At 42.3% G+C, this 16,791-nt stretch overlaps 1 protein-coding gene across 11 annotated transcripts in view; it reads left to right on the forward strand.

Moving 5' to 3' along the window:
• LOC111551668 (RNA binding protein fox-1 homolog 1) overlaps window positions 1-16,791 on the forward strand; it is a 1,700,664-nt gene that overhangs the window by 1,501,029 nt on the left and 182,844 nt on the right. For all 11 annotated transcript variants that reach the window (XM_026446850.2, XM_023225717.2, XM_023225712.2 and 8 more), the window contains one exon: window positions 5,276-5,518. In XM_026446850.2, coding sequence (XP_026302635.1) covers window positions 5,276-5,518 — 243 coding nt within the window. The remainder of the gene's footprint in view (window positions 1-5,275; window positions 5,519-16,791) is intronic.

Raw genomic sequence — 16,791 nt, forward strand, 5'->3', positions numbered from 1 at the left:
CTAACCTGTCCATTGCAATTGCTGGCATCTTTGAATCAAATACCCTAGTCCCTGGCTTCCTCACAGGGAGTAACACACCAACAGCTAAAACACAGGTCCATGGTGTATATGATAGAGAGGGAGTTGCTTATTTAAGAATGGGAAGTGGACAGGCGCGGTGGCTCATGTCTGTAATCCCAGCACTTTGGGAGACCAAGGCGTGTGGATCGCTTGAGGCCAGGAGTTTGAGACCAACCTGGCCAACATAGTAAAACCCTGTCTCTACTAAAAATACAAGAAATTAGCCAGTCCTGGTGGTGGGCACCTGTAATCCCAGCTACTCGGGAGGCTGAGGCAGGAGAATTGCTTGAACCTGGTAGGCAGAGGTTACAGTGAGCCGAGATCCCACCATTGCACTCCAGCTTGGGTAACAGGAGCAAAAGTCTGTCTCAAAAAAATAAAAATAAAAATAATGAATGAATGAATGAAGTGAACTCCCCACCAGGTGATTCTCTTGCTAGATGAGAGATGCCTTGGTTTAACTCTTGGCTTCCCTAAGAACTATCTGTGGCTGTGACCCTGAATAATTATTCCCAGCTTTGGTCTGGAGCATCTTTGATGACAAGGTAAATTGAGATTAGAGATGCATTGCATGCAAAGTGGGGATTCTGGACCTTGGCACTATTAACATTTGAGGCGGGACAGTCCTTTGTGGTTCAGGGCAGTCCTGTACACCGTAGGATGTTTAGCAGCATCCCTGGCCTCCACCCACTAGATGGCAGTAGCACATCCTCCCTCATTTGTGATAATCAAAACTGTCTCCTGTCATTGCCTTATGTCCTGTGGGGAGCAGTCACCACTCTGGAAGAACTGCCGGTATGAGGCACCCAGCACAGTGCCTGCCACCTATTAGGTTTTCTTCTGAGGACCAGTGAGGAGAAGGGGCTGCTTTTCATGGAAGTCTGAGGCCATCATGAACCTTCTGCTCATAAGCCCACTTACGCAGATTTAAAGCCTGTGTGCATGTGTATTTACAGGTCAAAGACCTGCTAATGGAAAGTAAATTCCCCAAGAGATTCTGACTCACTGTTTTTGCACCATTTTCAATATTGCCAGTCTCCAAGACTAGCTATCACCCCTCTTTGGTTTAGAGAGAATACAGCCCCTTTCTCTCTCTTTCTGCTTCACTGCCTGCTTTATTTTCTGCCCAAACTTTTATACAATAATGGCTTCTTAACTGGTGACCCCATATCTAATGACATTCTGCCACAGCTATTAGAAAACATTTTTCACAAAGGACAAGATAATAGATCATTCAGTCTTGGTGGGCTAGGCAGTCTCTGTCACAACTATCCAACTCTGCATTTGTAGTACAAAAGCAGCTACAGACAGTAAACAAATGAGCATGGCTGTGTTCCAATAAAACTTTATTTACAAAAACAAAATTTGGGCCAGGTTTGCCTCATGAGTCATTTGCTAGGTCCTCTCTTCATCCCCCTACCCTATCTCCTGCTGCCAGACTAGGCTTTACAGAGCCCAGAGGTCATTTTTCAAGCACATATTCACTTGGCAGACATTTATAAATGTCCACTTTGCAGCTAGTATGCTGTTGGACCATGGAGATGGGACAGGGAATGTGGCAGAGTGTCCTGTTTTCAGGGAGTTCACAGACAAATAAACAGGCCATGGCAGTACTTGGAGCTGTGTGAGCTATGGCCATCCAGCTGCAGTGGAGTAGAGGGAATGGGCAACTGACTAGGTTTCAGCATCAAGGAAAGCCTGCCAGAGGAGGGACTCTTGATGCCGATTGAAGGAAGAGTAAGGACTAGCTGGGCAAGTGGGTACGTGAGGCTTTCCAAGCTGAGGGGCAGTGAATGTGAAGACTTGATGGAGTTGAGAGAATGGAGCCCTTCTCCCTTAACTTACCATAAGCTTCTGGAGGGCATGACCCTTCTCTGTTCGATACAGAGATAGCTCCAAGTCTACAAGGAACCTTGGCTTTTTTGCAGGAACTAGTAGGAATGGGCCACTTTTCCTGAGGTTGCTCTGCACTGATGAAAAGCCCCAGGGTTATATATGTTCCTGGTGAAAGTATCTTCTGCTGGAGGTGGAGGAGGGAAGCCTTTGTCTTCATATGATCATTGTCCATACCACTGCTTGTGTGATTATTCTGTGCTTCCCTGTAAGAGTTGATACAAGTCTATCTTTCAATTCAGTGATGGGTCAGGTAGAAGGTTGGGGAGACAGAAACAGACCTTTAAGCAGAAACTGCCTCTGGCAGAATGAATTTCTCATCAGATGGTTCCCAAGATCCCCACATTTCTGGGGCTTTTCATCACCCATAGAGAAGTGGTATCGCTATGAAATTTCTGTACAGAAGGATATGTTCCCTGAACAGCCTAGAAAAAGAAAAGACACTAGTTATAAAACAGCAGAAGTTTTTTTTTTTTTTTTTTTTTTTTTAATTAGTCAAGACCCTTTTGGTTGTAAGTAACAGAAAAAGTAGCTTAGAAAATGAGATAAAGGGTACAAAGTGTCAGTTTTGCAAGACAGATACGTTCTGGAGATTTAAGTACAGCATGGGAACAAGAGTTAAAAATACTGTATTATATACTGGAAATGTGCTAAGAGGATAGATCTTAAATTAAATCTCACCACACACACACACACACACAAATGGAAATCATGTAGAAGTGATGGATATGCTAATTACCTGGAATGTGGTCACTTCACAATGTATACATATGTCAAAACATCAAGTTATACACCTTACATAAATAATTTTTATGTTAATGATATCTAAGTAAAGCTGTTAAAATATAGGACGTTTACTGACTTGTGTAACTAAAACAAACAGGGGTGGTGCTAACTGCGGGTAAAGCTGGATTCAAGACTTAAATTATGTCACTGGGACTCAGTAGAAACCTCTCCATTCCTCAGTTTCTTCTCTTCATTTTCCTCTCTTCATTTTCCTCTAGTTTGGCCTCACCTGTAGACAGGTCCCCTTCAAGTGGCAGTTCTGTTGTTGTTTTTGTTGTTGTTGTTGTTGTTACAGAATCTTGCTCTGTGGCCCAGGCTGGAGTGCAGTGGTGCGCTCTCAGCTCACTGCAACTTCCACCTCCAACATTCAAGTGATTCTCCTGTCTCAGCCTCCTGAGTGGCTAAGATTACAGGCGTGTGCCACCACTCCTGGCTAATTTTTGTATTTTTAGTAGAGATGGGGTTTCACCATGTTGCCCAGTCTGGTCTCGAACTCCTGATCTCAAGTATTCTGCCTGCTTTGGCCTCCCAAAGTGCTGGAATTACGGGTGTGAGGCAACATGCCCAGCCTAAGTGTCAGTTCTTGGCAGCTCCAGGCTTATGTTGTTTTTACAGCTGCCAGAGTGGAAAGAGAACTTCTTCCCCAAAACTACAGCAAAACCCCAGGGTGACTGGGACTCAGTGGTGTCGCTAGGCCTTAATGCACTAATGGACTCACTCGATAGATGTGCATGATCCCAAATTCATGGGATTGTTTCAGTGGGACCTTCTGATTGGCCAGGCTGGTGTCCTATGGCTCATCTCGCAGTGACCAGGAGCTGGGTTCAACTGTATCTGCACCATACAGGCTGAGAGTGGGACTGTCCCCCAGAAGGAAACTGGGGTCTTGTTGAAGAAACAGGAGTGATGACAGACCAGCAATATCAGTGCATGTCTTCTGTGGCTTCCCAAGATGGGCAGGGTTAACTGCTCATGGATAGCAACTCAGCCTCAGCATAGGCGCAGCCTCCATGGCCCCAGTGCTATGGGAAAATGTTAGAAAGAGAAAGAAACGCTTGTGTCCTTTTGTTTCCAATGGCACAGACATTTGGAGAAATTTGTCTGGAGGAGGGAAGAACCTGATGGGAATGTTTTTACTTGTAAAATGTTTAAACTTATCCTAAGCTTAGTTCTCTTCCAAGTGTCATCTTTAACATTCTAATTAAGGTCCCTTCTAAACAAATGCACCAGTTCTGTGTGCTGCTCTGAGAACAAACTTATTTTTTTCTTCCCTTCTTTCTGTCATCATGTTTTTGCTGCACTCAAATTGCTTTAGAGAAAGAGGATTTCGGATGTTGGTGGCGAGTACCAAAGAGATAAGGAGCAATTCCGATATTTTTGCCCTAGTATCATTATACGAGGGCTAAAGTCACATCTAATTTACCAGAGACAATGGGAGAGGCAGCTATTTCGTGTGCTTAATCGCCAAGATTTTTCTTCTCTCTGTCTTTGTGACTGTTTGATCCCATCTACTGAGACCATGGAAAATTTGGACCTTTGGGTTACAATTTCTTATGCTGTGTGTGTGTGTGTGCGTGTGTGTGTGTGTCGTGGTAGGACTGTGGAGGAGGAGGTAGAGAGAGCTGTTTCCTGAAATGGAAGCATTTGAATTCAGGTTTTTGTTGTGTGTGTTTTTAAAATTCTTCTGAGTTGGTTGTAATTGTCATACTGCATGTTTTGCCTAGATCTGAAGAATGAATTGTTATATAATACTCCGTGCTCATAAAAAAGTAAGGCAGGGAGGGAGAGGCATGGACGAATGAGACTAAGAGTTAAATCCAATATTTTTCAGAAATGCTTAAAATGAGAATGTCAGAGAGAACAATCTTTGTCCAAATTAGGCCCTGAATTTTTATCAGCTGCTTTATTTTGGCACTGGGGACATCACACACACACACATACACACACAGACACACACACACACACACACACAACATAACACAACCACACAGACACTAGGACCATTAAAAGGATACTCCCTCTTTCCATTATGTGAGCCAAGTCACATAAAACTTTGATTAAATTCAAATGCTTACATAAATTGTCTCTCCTCTCAAGAACACACACGTTCAATTTAATCTCTCTTGGCACTTTAAGTATCAAATCAAGGTTCTGCTGTCACTGCGGACAACTAAATGCTCACAGCTTCCAAAATGGGAATGAAATAAAAAGGATCTGCCAGAAAAAAAAAAAATTCCAATCTAGTAAGCCACAGACCCTCCTCGTCTTTGAATATTAGGCTGGGTGGCTTGGGAAAAGTGACTATTTTTTCCAAGCCTCGGTTTCTGCATCTGCAAAATGGGGAGAAGTGATGGTTACTGTTTCCTTATAGGGTCTGGTGAAGATGACCTTAGATTGGTCCATCTCCGGCTGGTGGCACCATGGTGACCTCTAGAAAGTACGCAGTGCACGACCGTCCTGGGATCTGGGAGGAAGGTTTTTGAAACGTGGCTTCTCATGATGTTCTCTCCCTCTCTCCACCTTTTTGATTTTTCAGGGTAATCAGGAAGCAGCCGCTGCCCCTGACACAATGGCTCAGCCTTATGCTTCGGCCCAGTTTGCTCCCCCGCAAAACGGTATCCCCGCGGAATACACGGCCCCTCATCCCCACCCCGCGCCAGAGTACACAGGCCAGACCACGGTTCCCGAGCACACGTTAAACCTGTACCCTCCCGCCCAGACGCACTCCGAGCAGAGCCCGGCGGACACGAGCGCTCAGACCGTCTCCGGCACCGCCACAGTAAGTGGACGTGTTCGCTGCACGTGGGAGGTTATACAAACCTGCCCTGGGGCAGGTGCCCCAGCCCTGGGAATGGTAGCAGGGGCGCACCTCCATCGACCCAGGAACTCTGGCAAACAGATCAGTCCCTAAGCCCAAGCTCATCATATCAGCTTTCTGAAGTTTACCTCATCTCCATGCATTCATTCTTAGCGTTCATTTAAATCGAAGTATTTTTTCATTAACTTCATTTATTTGTAAAGGGGCACATTTATCAATTTTCTATTCTGGTAGTTTTGCCTTTCTAGAATGCGATCCCAATGAAGTATCTTTTTTGTGTGTGAAAAAAAAAATTTGATGTAAGATAATTTTTTTTAAGTCTTTATGGAAGCTGGGTATGGTGGCTCATGCCTGTAATCCCAGCACTTTGGGAGGCTGAGGTGGGAGGATCATTTGAAGCCAAGAGTTTGAGAATAGCCTGGGCAACAAAGTGAGACCTCATCTCTACAAGAAATTTAAAATTTAGTTGAGTGTAATGGTGCCTGCCTGTAGTCCCAGCTACTTGGAAGGCTGAGGTGGGAGGATGGCTTGAGCCCAGGAGTTTGAGGCTGCAGTGAGCTAAGATTGCTCCACTGAACTCCAGCCTAGGCGACAGAGTGAAACTCTGTCTCTAAATAAACAAAAATAAAGTATTTGTGGAGTTATAATCTACACACCATAAAATTAGTATATTTTTAGTTGTACAATTCACTGATTTTTAGCATATTTACAGAGTCGTGCGATGATTGCCATCATCTAATTTCAGAACATTCCCATCAGCCTAAATACAAATCTTGTGCCCCTTTACAGCTACTCCTCATTCATACCTCAAAGCTCTGAACCTGGCTTCTTTACCTTAGCCTCATGCATTTGAGACTCATCCAGATTGCAGTGTTTGTCCCTGGTTTCTTCATTTTTATTGCTGGACCAAAGAGCAGGGGCTAGGAAGGGGCAGGGTGAGAGAATTTGGATGAATAAGGGAACTGTCCTGTATCTTAATGGTGATGGTGATGGTTATGTGACTTTATACACCATACAGAGTAAGTTTTATTGCATACAAATGATTAAATGGATTAGAAACAGGCATGTAAACAATACAGGCATTTTATCATCACTGTAAATGAAAACTGGTGTTTTGACCATTAATCAAATATAACTCTAAGCAAAAATAATTACAGTAAAATTAAATAATGTTCATTTGTGTGCCACATAAAGTAATCATGCATACCACAAAACCTATATGGAACATGCATTTGGAACCTTTTTCTGCAGAATTCTTTAGAAGCTTGGGCACCCCAAACCTCTTGTCTGGAACATTTTTTAAGTGTAAGGCAATTCTGTCTCTTCCTCCTGTCCCAAGACCTCTGGAAAGCCAGTATTTGTGAAGAAGTTTATAGGTTTGAAGCGTGATACATTTCCTATGATAAAATCAACCACTAACTAACTTGGCTACTTGCCACCTCATTCATTTGGAGGCTAGTTTTGGAGATTTTTTTTAAAAAATAGTATACATTCTGAAATTTTTAGTTGTTTTCCTCCCTTTTAAATTTATTGTGGTAAAATACATACAACATAAAGCTTACCCATTTTAACCATTTTATTCATGTACAAATTTCAATGGTATTCAGTATATTCACCAGGCAGTACAAAACCACCACTATTATCTAGTTTGAGAATGTTGCTACCACCCCAAAAGGAAACCCATTAAGCAGACTCTCCGCATTCTCCCTCTCCCCAGTCCCTGGCAACCACCAGTCTGCCTTAGAGATAGTTTTTTGTGTCTGGCTTCTTTCTCTTAGCACAATGTTATCTAGGTTCATTCATGCTGGGTATCCCACTGTATGGATAGACCATGCTTATTTATTCGTTACTCCATTGGTGGATATTTGGGTTGTCTCCACATTCTGGTTCTTCTGAACACTCCTGCTACTGATTTTTTTGTATTTAGTTGCTGTACCTTAGGCATGGGTCTGTTAAATGAGTTTGCTGAATCAGCAGGTGTTTGTTGCTTTTGCATTGACTACCAGGTAGTAGTGATGGGGTTGTTGTTTACTGTTTGTTGGCCATTTTGTGTTAATCCGTAGTAGTAATGCCTGGATAGGTTATTTTCAGATTTTGAAAAAAGATGCAATCAGACATTATTTATTAAGCTAACTGCTGTGGAAATTTTATGTATTCATTTATTTACCCACAAATATTTACTAATCTTCTACTAGGGCTGGGACTCATACTAGCTGGCATGGTTGAACCAAACAAAATGATCTTTCCCTCTTGTAACTTAGTATGAGAGGCAGAAACTGAGCATGTGGCAAATAACATGTGCGATAGATGTCTTAAGGAAAATATGGGTACTACAGGGAAATTTAAAAAGAACAGAGGTGCTACCTGCAGACGTGTAGCCTGGGAGCATTTCTTAAGGAGATGGTCCTTAAGGTGATAAAACAAAGCATCCCAGGCAGAGGGAATACCACAGTCAAAGGTTGTAAAGGTAGAAAGATCTGGGCTCGTTCAAAGTCCTAAGAAGAGGCCAGTATATTTCCGGCATGATGAAGGGGATTTGAAGGTGATGTGGCAAAAGATGAACTGGGAGGAATGAGCAGGGATTCAATATCCTATGGGCCTGGTGGGTCCGATAAGGGGTTGAAATTCCATGTTACAAGCAGTGCTTTTTAAAAGCTTTAAGAAGAGTTTAAGTCAGAGGCGTTATGAAATGAGACATAAAAGGAAAGGGTTAGTGATGCCTAGCTTAAAGAAAATTTAATCTAGTTGGGGAGTTGAGATGCTCCACATCTTTACCCTGCAAAAAGAACACTTTAGAGATCAACACAATTGAATTTAAATAGCGTGTTGGGTGACCACAGTGCCCCAGGCACTGCAGCGAGATAATCTGATGTGCAGACAAGCTCTCTTTCCTTGGAGAGCCTTTGGAGAATATAGGATATGTTTTCTGTTAATTATGATAATGTGCCAAATTCTAGCATATAGGTTTTCACAGCTTTTATCTATCGTGATGACAGTAGGAGAAAACATTTTCAAAATCATAGAAGGTTATACCTTTCAGAGTCTTCTGGTGACAGGAAAGAGAAAACTCAGTAGGAAGTGTGTTGGCCCGTGTGATAAAAAGTCCAGGCAGAGGATGGACACAGCCTGGTTTTTGGAACATGTCCATTAGCTTCTAATGGGAAGCCATCCTGGGTTGGCTTCATCTTCCTCACCTCCACTCTCTGGCTTTGTCCTGCAAGTTCAGTCTCCAGTCACCACCTGTGAAAAGCTCTTGGATTTATCCTACATAAGCCCTCTCATGGGAATCAATCTCCATTCCTGGCTTGTGCGGCGTTATCTTCATTCAGTGGCTGAGGCTGGTACTGAGTGTCCCAGCCCTGGGGTCACCGAGGAGCTTAATATCCAAATACATGGAATGAAGACCATTTCATCAGAGTTCATGACAAGATGCCTTCAGAACAAATCGTTAAAGAAACTAAGTAGACAGAACCTGGTCAGAGCTAAAGGTAGCATGGTGAGCCGTTTGTATAAAAAAGCTTGAATTGGTGTTCATCAAGAGTAGGGAGTGAAGAGAAAGACGAGCACAGAACACTGGAGAGCTCACGGCGTGGGGTTTGAAGGAAGAGGAACTATTGAATAAGACATCAGTGGGATGTTCAGATTGAACATTCAACCAGTTGAATGTTGGGCTCTAGAGCCTGGAGGGAATAAACTGAGAAGACATTATTGAAGTGACAGTTTGGAGATCTTCAAAGATCTAGAAGAAAGCAGTTCTGCTAGAGTAGTGGAGGGAGATGCAGAAGGGACAAGAGTTGAGGAATAAATGGGATATGTTGGAGTGGGCGGGCATTGCCCATTATAAATATTTGGAGTGATAAGGAGAAAAAAGAGATTGCATCTGAGAATTAAAGAGGTCAGAGAAGTCAGTTGGTAGGATAGTTGATTTAGATTCACTAATTTATGCCAACAAGGTCCCTATATGGGGTGCAAAAGTCAGGAAGCAAGAGATAGGGAATAATGGTGCAGGAAAGAAAGGGATGAAGTGTTTTATAGGAGATAAGACGGAATAGGACCAAGAGTATTCAGATACAGTAGGTAGTCTAGGAAGGAAGAAACCATTTTTTAACAGCTTTGTTGACATACAATAAACTGTGTATATTTAAAGTATACACTTTGATACATTTTTACAAATGTACCTACATGCACAACCATTACTGGTATCCAGATAATGAATATGTCCGTTATCCCAAAGTCTTTTCTTGCTCTTTTATGATCCTCCCCTCCTCCTCCTTGCCTCATTCCCAGGAAACCAATGGGTCTGCTTCTTTTGCTATAGCTTAATTTGCAGTTTCTAGAATTTTATATCAGTAACATCAAACATTATGTGCTCTCTTTGGCTTCTTTTACTCAGTATCTTTTTTTTTTTTGCATTCATCCATATTGTTGCGTGTGGCTGTAGCTCCTTCCTTTTCATTGCTGAGTACTATTTCATTGCGTGGATATGTCACAGTTTATTTCTCCATTTACGTATGCATGGGCATTTGGGTTGTTTTAAATTTTGGGTAACTCAGAAATTATTTTGCTGACATTTGGAAGTACTTCATTTTTGAAATAGAAGAGAAAGAAGGGTGAATGTAGGAGGATGCAGAGAAATTTTCAAGTCAAGAGATAATGTGAGGAGTTCCATCCACATTGCCTTCATTTTTTCCATGAATGGAGGCAGCATCATCAAAGGAAGGATTCCTGAACTTGGGCACATATGTCAGAAATCTGCCTTAGATAATTCCTAGAGTATTTGAATGGCAATGGGTGCCCGAGTTTGGAGAATGTGAATGTACGGTGGACTGGTTAACTGTCTACTTTGTCTCCTCCAGCAGTGTTTGGATGGTACACAATCTCAGGGGTAGGATTTTAAAGGAAAGACAGCCATTAGAGGCTGAAGCAGGTGGGCTTTGTGGCTGATCCTGAAGGAAGTTTTAGGATTTATATTCTGAATTGTTATTGGGTCAGTACAGGAATCATAAAGGAGTCATCTTGTTTTTTGTTACAAACAATTACAACTGTATGCTTATCTCTCTTTGGCCAAAAGGAGATGCTGCTTTTGAGTTATCCTTTCCTGATCTACAGCAGCAGAACGTGGTCTACGACAAGTTACCTCAAATTGTCTCTGCCTCCTCCTACGTTTATTGGGTGTACTTTGTCTTGACTCCAGGTTCTCAATTTCCTATGTAATGAATTTAACCTCAAAGTGGGTCAGACTATGGTTCTCCCCACCCCATATCCAGGACCCCGTATTTGCACAAAATGTTACTGTTGGAAGATACCTAAGTCATTCCCCATAGGATAGTGCTGTACCTGGAATAGCTCTAACTTTTCTTTGACATATGTATTCATGATGCTTAATATCATTCTAAGGACATTGTAGAGGCCATTATTTCTTTGAGAAACTAAGTACTTTTGGGTAAGAGAAACCATCCATCCATCTGGTGGCCTCCAAGAACATCTAATATATGCACATGATTTAACACAAAGTGCAGAATCTGTAAAAGGGAAGGAGGATGCACCCAGAGCTCCCAACCAGAGCTCAGTAAAATGCAGACAGAAAAGACTTACCAGGTCATCCTTTCAGTTCCCCACGGGCTGAGATGAGTCCCTGCAGGCCTTTTTTTCTGCTGAATTTCTATTTCATGTAGGCCTCCAAACATATCATGGATCACATTGCTGACAGAGCCAATACTGTATTATATTAGATACTGTTCCTGACAAGATATTTTACTCTTGACATATTATCATTAGAGATTTGCAAGTGGCGAATTCTCCATGTATCTCCAATAGCAACTTAACTTCTATTTTTAATGCTTCTGCAGTCTGTTGAAAAGGCTCCCACCACTTTCCCACTAGCTCTAGGCCCTGATGGGAGAAGGAATGTGGGTGCCCCAGCTAGGTTCCTGAGCTGGAGGCTCGACTGACAGGGAAAAGAACTATTTAAAGAGCCAGTTTCTTCTTTGGCCTCAGCCGCTTCCCACTGGAGTGTTAACTGTGCCTCCAAATTTCCTTAATACTTTTAGGAAGATAAGATATTGGTTGGTGATGGGGTCCTGTTCTTAACCCTTTCCATGCCAGTTTTGATTTTGAAGCTGATGAAATCACTAAGGTATAGGGAAAAACAGCAATTCAGGCTTGGGGTTTAAAAAGTCAGACATTGGAAAAGGATATAAAATGAAAACTAACATGTCCTAACACCCACAACCCAAATTCTTAGTCTCTCTGCCAGAAGTGAGTTACTAATACCTTATATTTCCTTCCAGAAGTGTTTTATGCAAATGCAAGCATATGCCTGCTTGTCCTGTATCTCTATCTTTATCTCCCTCTATCTCTATCATCTGTCTCTAATTCAGTCTTTATATCTTATGACTACTCACAATTTCCATTCTCAAAATTATAGAATTGAAATCTAAACACCCACTTTGGCACCCCCTTTATATCTCAGAGATTATTCTTTATCATATTTAGGGGTTCAACTCATTATTTTGTGTGTGTGTGTGTGCATTTTTATGTACAGAAGTATCCTAATGATGACATTTAGGTTGTCTCTGGGTTTAATCTTGCGTTGTTGATATTTACCATCAGACTGCAGTACAGGGCTAGGTACAAAGATTGCTGTCCATCTCTGTGTGCCTCTGGGTGTGAATGGTTAAAAGGTACATGGATTTAAGATGTGGACATTGATCAATTACCCTACAAAGAACTTGCACCAATTTGCACCTTCATGGACAGAACTTAAGAAGGCCTGACACCCACGCTCTTGCCCAACCCAGTGTGCTAGCCAACTCTTGGTTCATGTCCCTACGGACTCTGTGTGCTTGGGTGTGGCTATCCCTCTCTTTGACAAAAGAAAGTACTTTTAGAATTGCTGGGTGTCCGGGAGAAGAAAAGTTGAGGTGTGCTGTCATTGGTTAAGGTCTCCCGTGGTCCAAAGACCATTCTAGGCCCTCTTTTGGTTACCATCTTGTTTTGTTACCACATCAACCTTTTAAATGCTGTTAGAATCCCACCAATAAAGGGACAAAGAGGTTGACGATGCTTTGACTTGGGAATGGTGCAGTTGAGGTCCTCACCCATGTCTTGTCTGCCTGATGTTAAAGTCCAGGCTGTTTCCGCGGTCTCCAGCTGTCTCCAAAAACAGGGGTATCCAACCCCCAGGCCACAAATCAGTGCCAGTCTGTAGCCTGTTGGGAACCGAGCTGTACAGCAAAAGGTGAGTGGTGGGTGAGTGAGCATTACCACTTTAGCTCTGCCTCCTGTCAGATCAGCAAAGGCGTTAGATTCTCAGAGGAGCGCGAAGCCTATTGCAAACTGCACGGGTGAGGGATCTGGACTGTGTGCTCCTTATGAGAATCTAATGCTTGATTATCTGAGATGCAACTATTTCATCCTGAAACCGTCCTCCCTGCCCCACCATGTCCATGGAAAAATTGTCTTCTACAAAACTGGTACCAAAAAGTTTGGGGACTGCTACCCTAGAGGATCTCTTGGCCAATGGCTTAGAGTTCTCACAAAGGTTGGTTTCTTCATGGCTGCCCTCTAGCTTAGATAAACAGGTCAGTTAAGACCTGGCCTCTGGACTTGACAAGAGTTCACCCTCCATTCTGTTTACAAGTGGAAGGAGCTCAAGCTGAGCATTGAACCTCTCTGCTCTTATGTGTTGTCTTACTCCCTTCCTCTGCTGTGACCCTTCTCCAGATCTCCTCCCTCCCTCTTTTCTTCCAAACAGCCATCAGACGATGGATTACAGAACAACAGAGTTCTTTTCCTTTGAGGAGGGTTTACGCCTCATGTACTTAGGTTGAAAGTTGGGCAAAATAATTGAAGGTTGCCGTGTCTAAAAATAGGGTGAAGAGTTACGTCTAAATGAGAATCAGGAAAGAATCTCAAAAATCATAACTTTTGCTCATTGAATGTCAGACTATATTTTAAGCACTTTCCATGCACAATCTCCACTAATCTTGGCCCTCCCCGCCACTTATGAAGTATTATCATTCCCATGATACAGAAGCAGAATCTGAGGCAAGTCACTTACTGAAGGTCATTGTGGCTGAGAAACAGTAGCCAGAGCTCAAAAACAGGCATGTCAGACTCGAGACCAAAATTCTTAAGGGCTAGAAGCCCAGAAGGCATCCCCCAGGCATGCCCAGCCACACTGGCCTCTTTTCTAAATAGATTGCTATTGCAGAAAGGAATTACTCATTTCACCCTGGGGAGGGAGTGCCTCAGCAGACCCAAGCCTGTGCAATATTACAGACTTCGAGTGTGCTCTTGTTTGAGACCTGCGCCTGGAGCAAACTCCAATAACATGTTTCGGTGGCTTCAAAATTGTCTTTTCAGATGACAGTGTGACTGAGCTGTTTTGTCAATACCAGTTCTGTTTTCCTAAGATTCACATTTAATTTGAAGACATGGGTACTATCTCTTGTTTCCTTATGAGCCTGAGAACTATGCTTCTCACTCCCATGTATTCTCTGCAATAAATGGTCCTTGGCTTTCAGGATAAACTAAAGACCTTTATTACACAATACCATGGCTATTTTATTATTTTAAAGACCCTGGTCATCAAAGAGTTTCCAGTCCTGGAGAGCCAAAATGAGTGATTTATCCCAACTTAGGATAAGTTGGACAGAAACAGGATATCTCTGAGCATCAAAGACCCATGTGTCTGATGTTCTTTTTAGGACTAGGGTTTCAGCCTCAGATTTTGGCAGAATTGGAGGTTGCTATGACAGGTAAAAAAAAAAAAAAAAAAATGGCACTGGTTAAATATCTTTAGATGTTATCAGGAGAAGCAGGGTAGAATCTAGGTACAGAGCTTGGCACTCTCATTCCCAGTCTGACTCAGAGTGGGACCATGGGCATGTTACATAACTTCTCTGAGCCTCTTCTTTTTTATATGTGAGGCTTAGAGTTGTCGTGAAGTCCTAATACAGTAATGTCTATGAAGGTCTTAACACAATCACAAGCACATAGTAAACATTCTGCCAGGTGGATCATCATAATTATGAGATAATTACAGTACCCATAATGAGAAATCAGAGTGGTCTCCTTGGTTCCGAATTCTTCATTAAAAATGTTTTATCCAGGGGAATAAATTCATCATAAGAATTGTGAAATTTCCTGTCTCAAGAGTCAAACTAAAATTCCAATTCCCAATTTATTTTCAAGGTAATTTTGTATGTAATGATTTATAGACAAATAGTTTTCCATCACTCATGTTTTAGTACAAATTATCAGTACACGCTGTTCTTGGTCTAAGTCTAGGTCATGGGCAAACAAAGTGAGATTCATTAGAGAAGGAAATGACTGAAGTTTTGTTTTTAAGACCTGAGGATGTCTTGCTTTTGCTAAATGAGGAAAGCTTAGGCATATTCTAAGGGTTGGATTTAATGTTTCCTTAGGGGGACTTCACTGGCATATTTCCATTGCAAATCTCGCAGCCATCTGACAAGTTTCATCGTGACTTTGTCTTCATTTGGTGCTTTGTGCTTATTCATACCTGTATTTATTGTCATCCATTTACCCTCTCAGGATGACTAGGCAGTCTCTATATTTGCTTAGGTCCTTCACACACCTAAATCTGTCATTTCTATAGCTTATAGAGACTGCTATACAAAGGACTGATTTAAGTGTTTGAATATCTTAATTGCCTCTGCATAGCTCGTAGCCCCATTAAGCAATTTAATTTATTTATTTATGTGAGAGAGGGGTCTCACTCCATTACCCAGGCTGGAGTGCTATGGCACCATCTTAGCTCACTTGCAGCCTGAAATTCCTGGGCTCCAGTGATCCTCCTGCCTCAGCCTCCTGAGTAGCTGGGACTACAGGTGTTTCCAATGAACTTAGAAATAGGCATTAATCTATTTTGTGGGTGGTATTTGGGTCATACATTAGCCAACAATCATCATTTTATGCCCTTAATTACTGACCATATACTCTTTAGGTGCATAGTAAGTTCCTATGAATTCTGTGCAATTTTCGAATTCAAGGCTGGAACAAAGAAGTTGGCTATTCTCTGTTAACAGAAGATTCAGGAATGAATCTCAGCCAGAACCTTGCAACGCTAGAGCTGGAAGAGCCAAAGAGTTCACCCACTCTATCTTCTCATTGCACATATTTAAAAAGATCACATAAGTTATAGGTTGGAAACACAAGGCCAGGCACAGTGGCTCACACCTGTAATCCCAGCACTTTGGGAGGCCAAGGCAGGTGGATCACTTGAGGCCAGTGATCCAGACCAGGCTGGCCAATATGGTGAAACCCGGTCTCGAAACAAAAAGTACAAAAATTAGCCGGGCATGGTGGCGGGCACTTTTCATCCCCACTACTCGGGAGGCTGAGGCAGGAGAATTGCTTGAACCCAGGAGGCAGAGGTTGCGGTGAGCCAAGATTACGCCACTGCACTCCACCCTGAGTGACAGAATGAGACTGTCTCAAAAAACAAAAACAAACAAAACAACAACAACAACAAAAAGAAAACTCAAATACTTTTGCATCCAGGCAAATAACATCCATGTTTAAAAGAGATTAGCTTATGTTGGAGACATTGGCAAAATAAATTTTTAGTTTTCTCCATTAAGGTAGGCATTAGCATGATGGTATGCAGCCCTTTGGTGAGGACCCTATAGTAGTTCAGCAAACAAATCGTCTGTCCACAGGATGTGGTCCCTATCTGTCCATCCAATCATTGCTATTTTGGATTGTTGAACCACTGTTATAACTTCATTGTGACATATTTCCATTGTATATATTTAGATTTCTTTCTTCTTAAGAATAAGCAGCAATTTTTATTTTTCTGGGTTCTCCTGTTCACTATTTCATTTATTTTTGTTATCTGTCCAGCCTCTGAAGATACTGAGTTTATAACTCCTGACTTAATCTTGGAACCTTTTTTGTTTTTTTAACAAGAGGTGAATTTAGGCTGGGCATGGTGGTTCACACCTGTAATCCCAGCACTTTGGGAGGCTGAGACGGGTGGATCATTTGAGGTCAGGAGTTTGAGACCAGCGTGGTCCACATGGTGAAACACTGTCTCTACTAAAAATACAAAAATTAGCCAGGCGTGGTGGCGGGCACCTGTAATCCCAGCTACTGGGGAGGCTGAGGCAGGAGATTCGCTTGAATGCAGGAGGCAGAGGTTGCAGTGAGCTGAGATCATGCCTCTGCACTCTAGCCTGGGCAACAGAGCAAGACTCCATCTCAAA

This window comes from Piliocolobus tephrosceles, chromosome 17 (assembly GCF_002776525.5).
Source record: "Piliocolobus tephrosceles isolate RC106 chromosome 17, ASM277652v3, whole genome shotgun sequence".
In the NCBI taxonomy this organism is placed as follows: Eukaryota; Metazoa; Chordata; class Mammalia; order Primates; family Cercopithecidae; genus Piliocolobus; species Piliocolobus tephrosceles.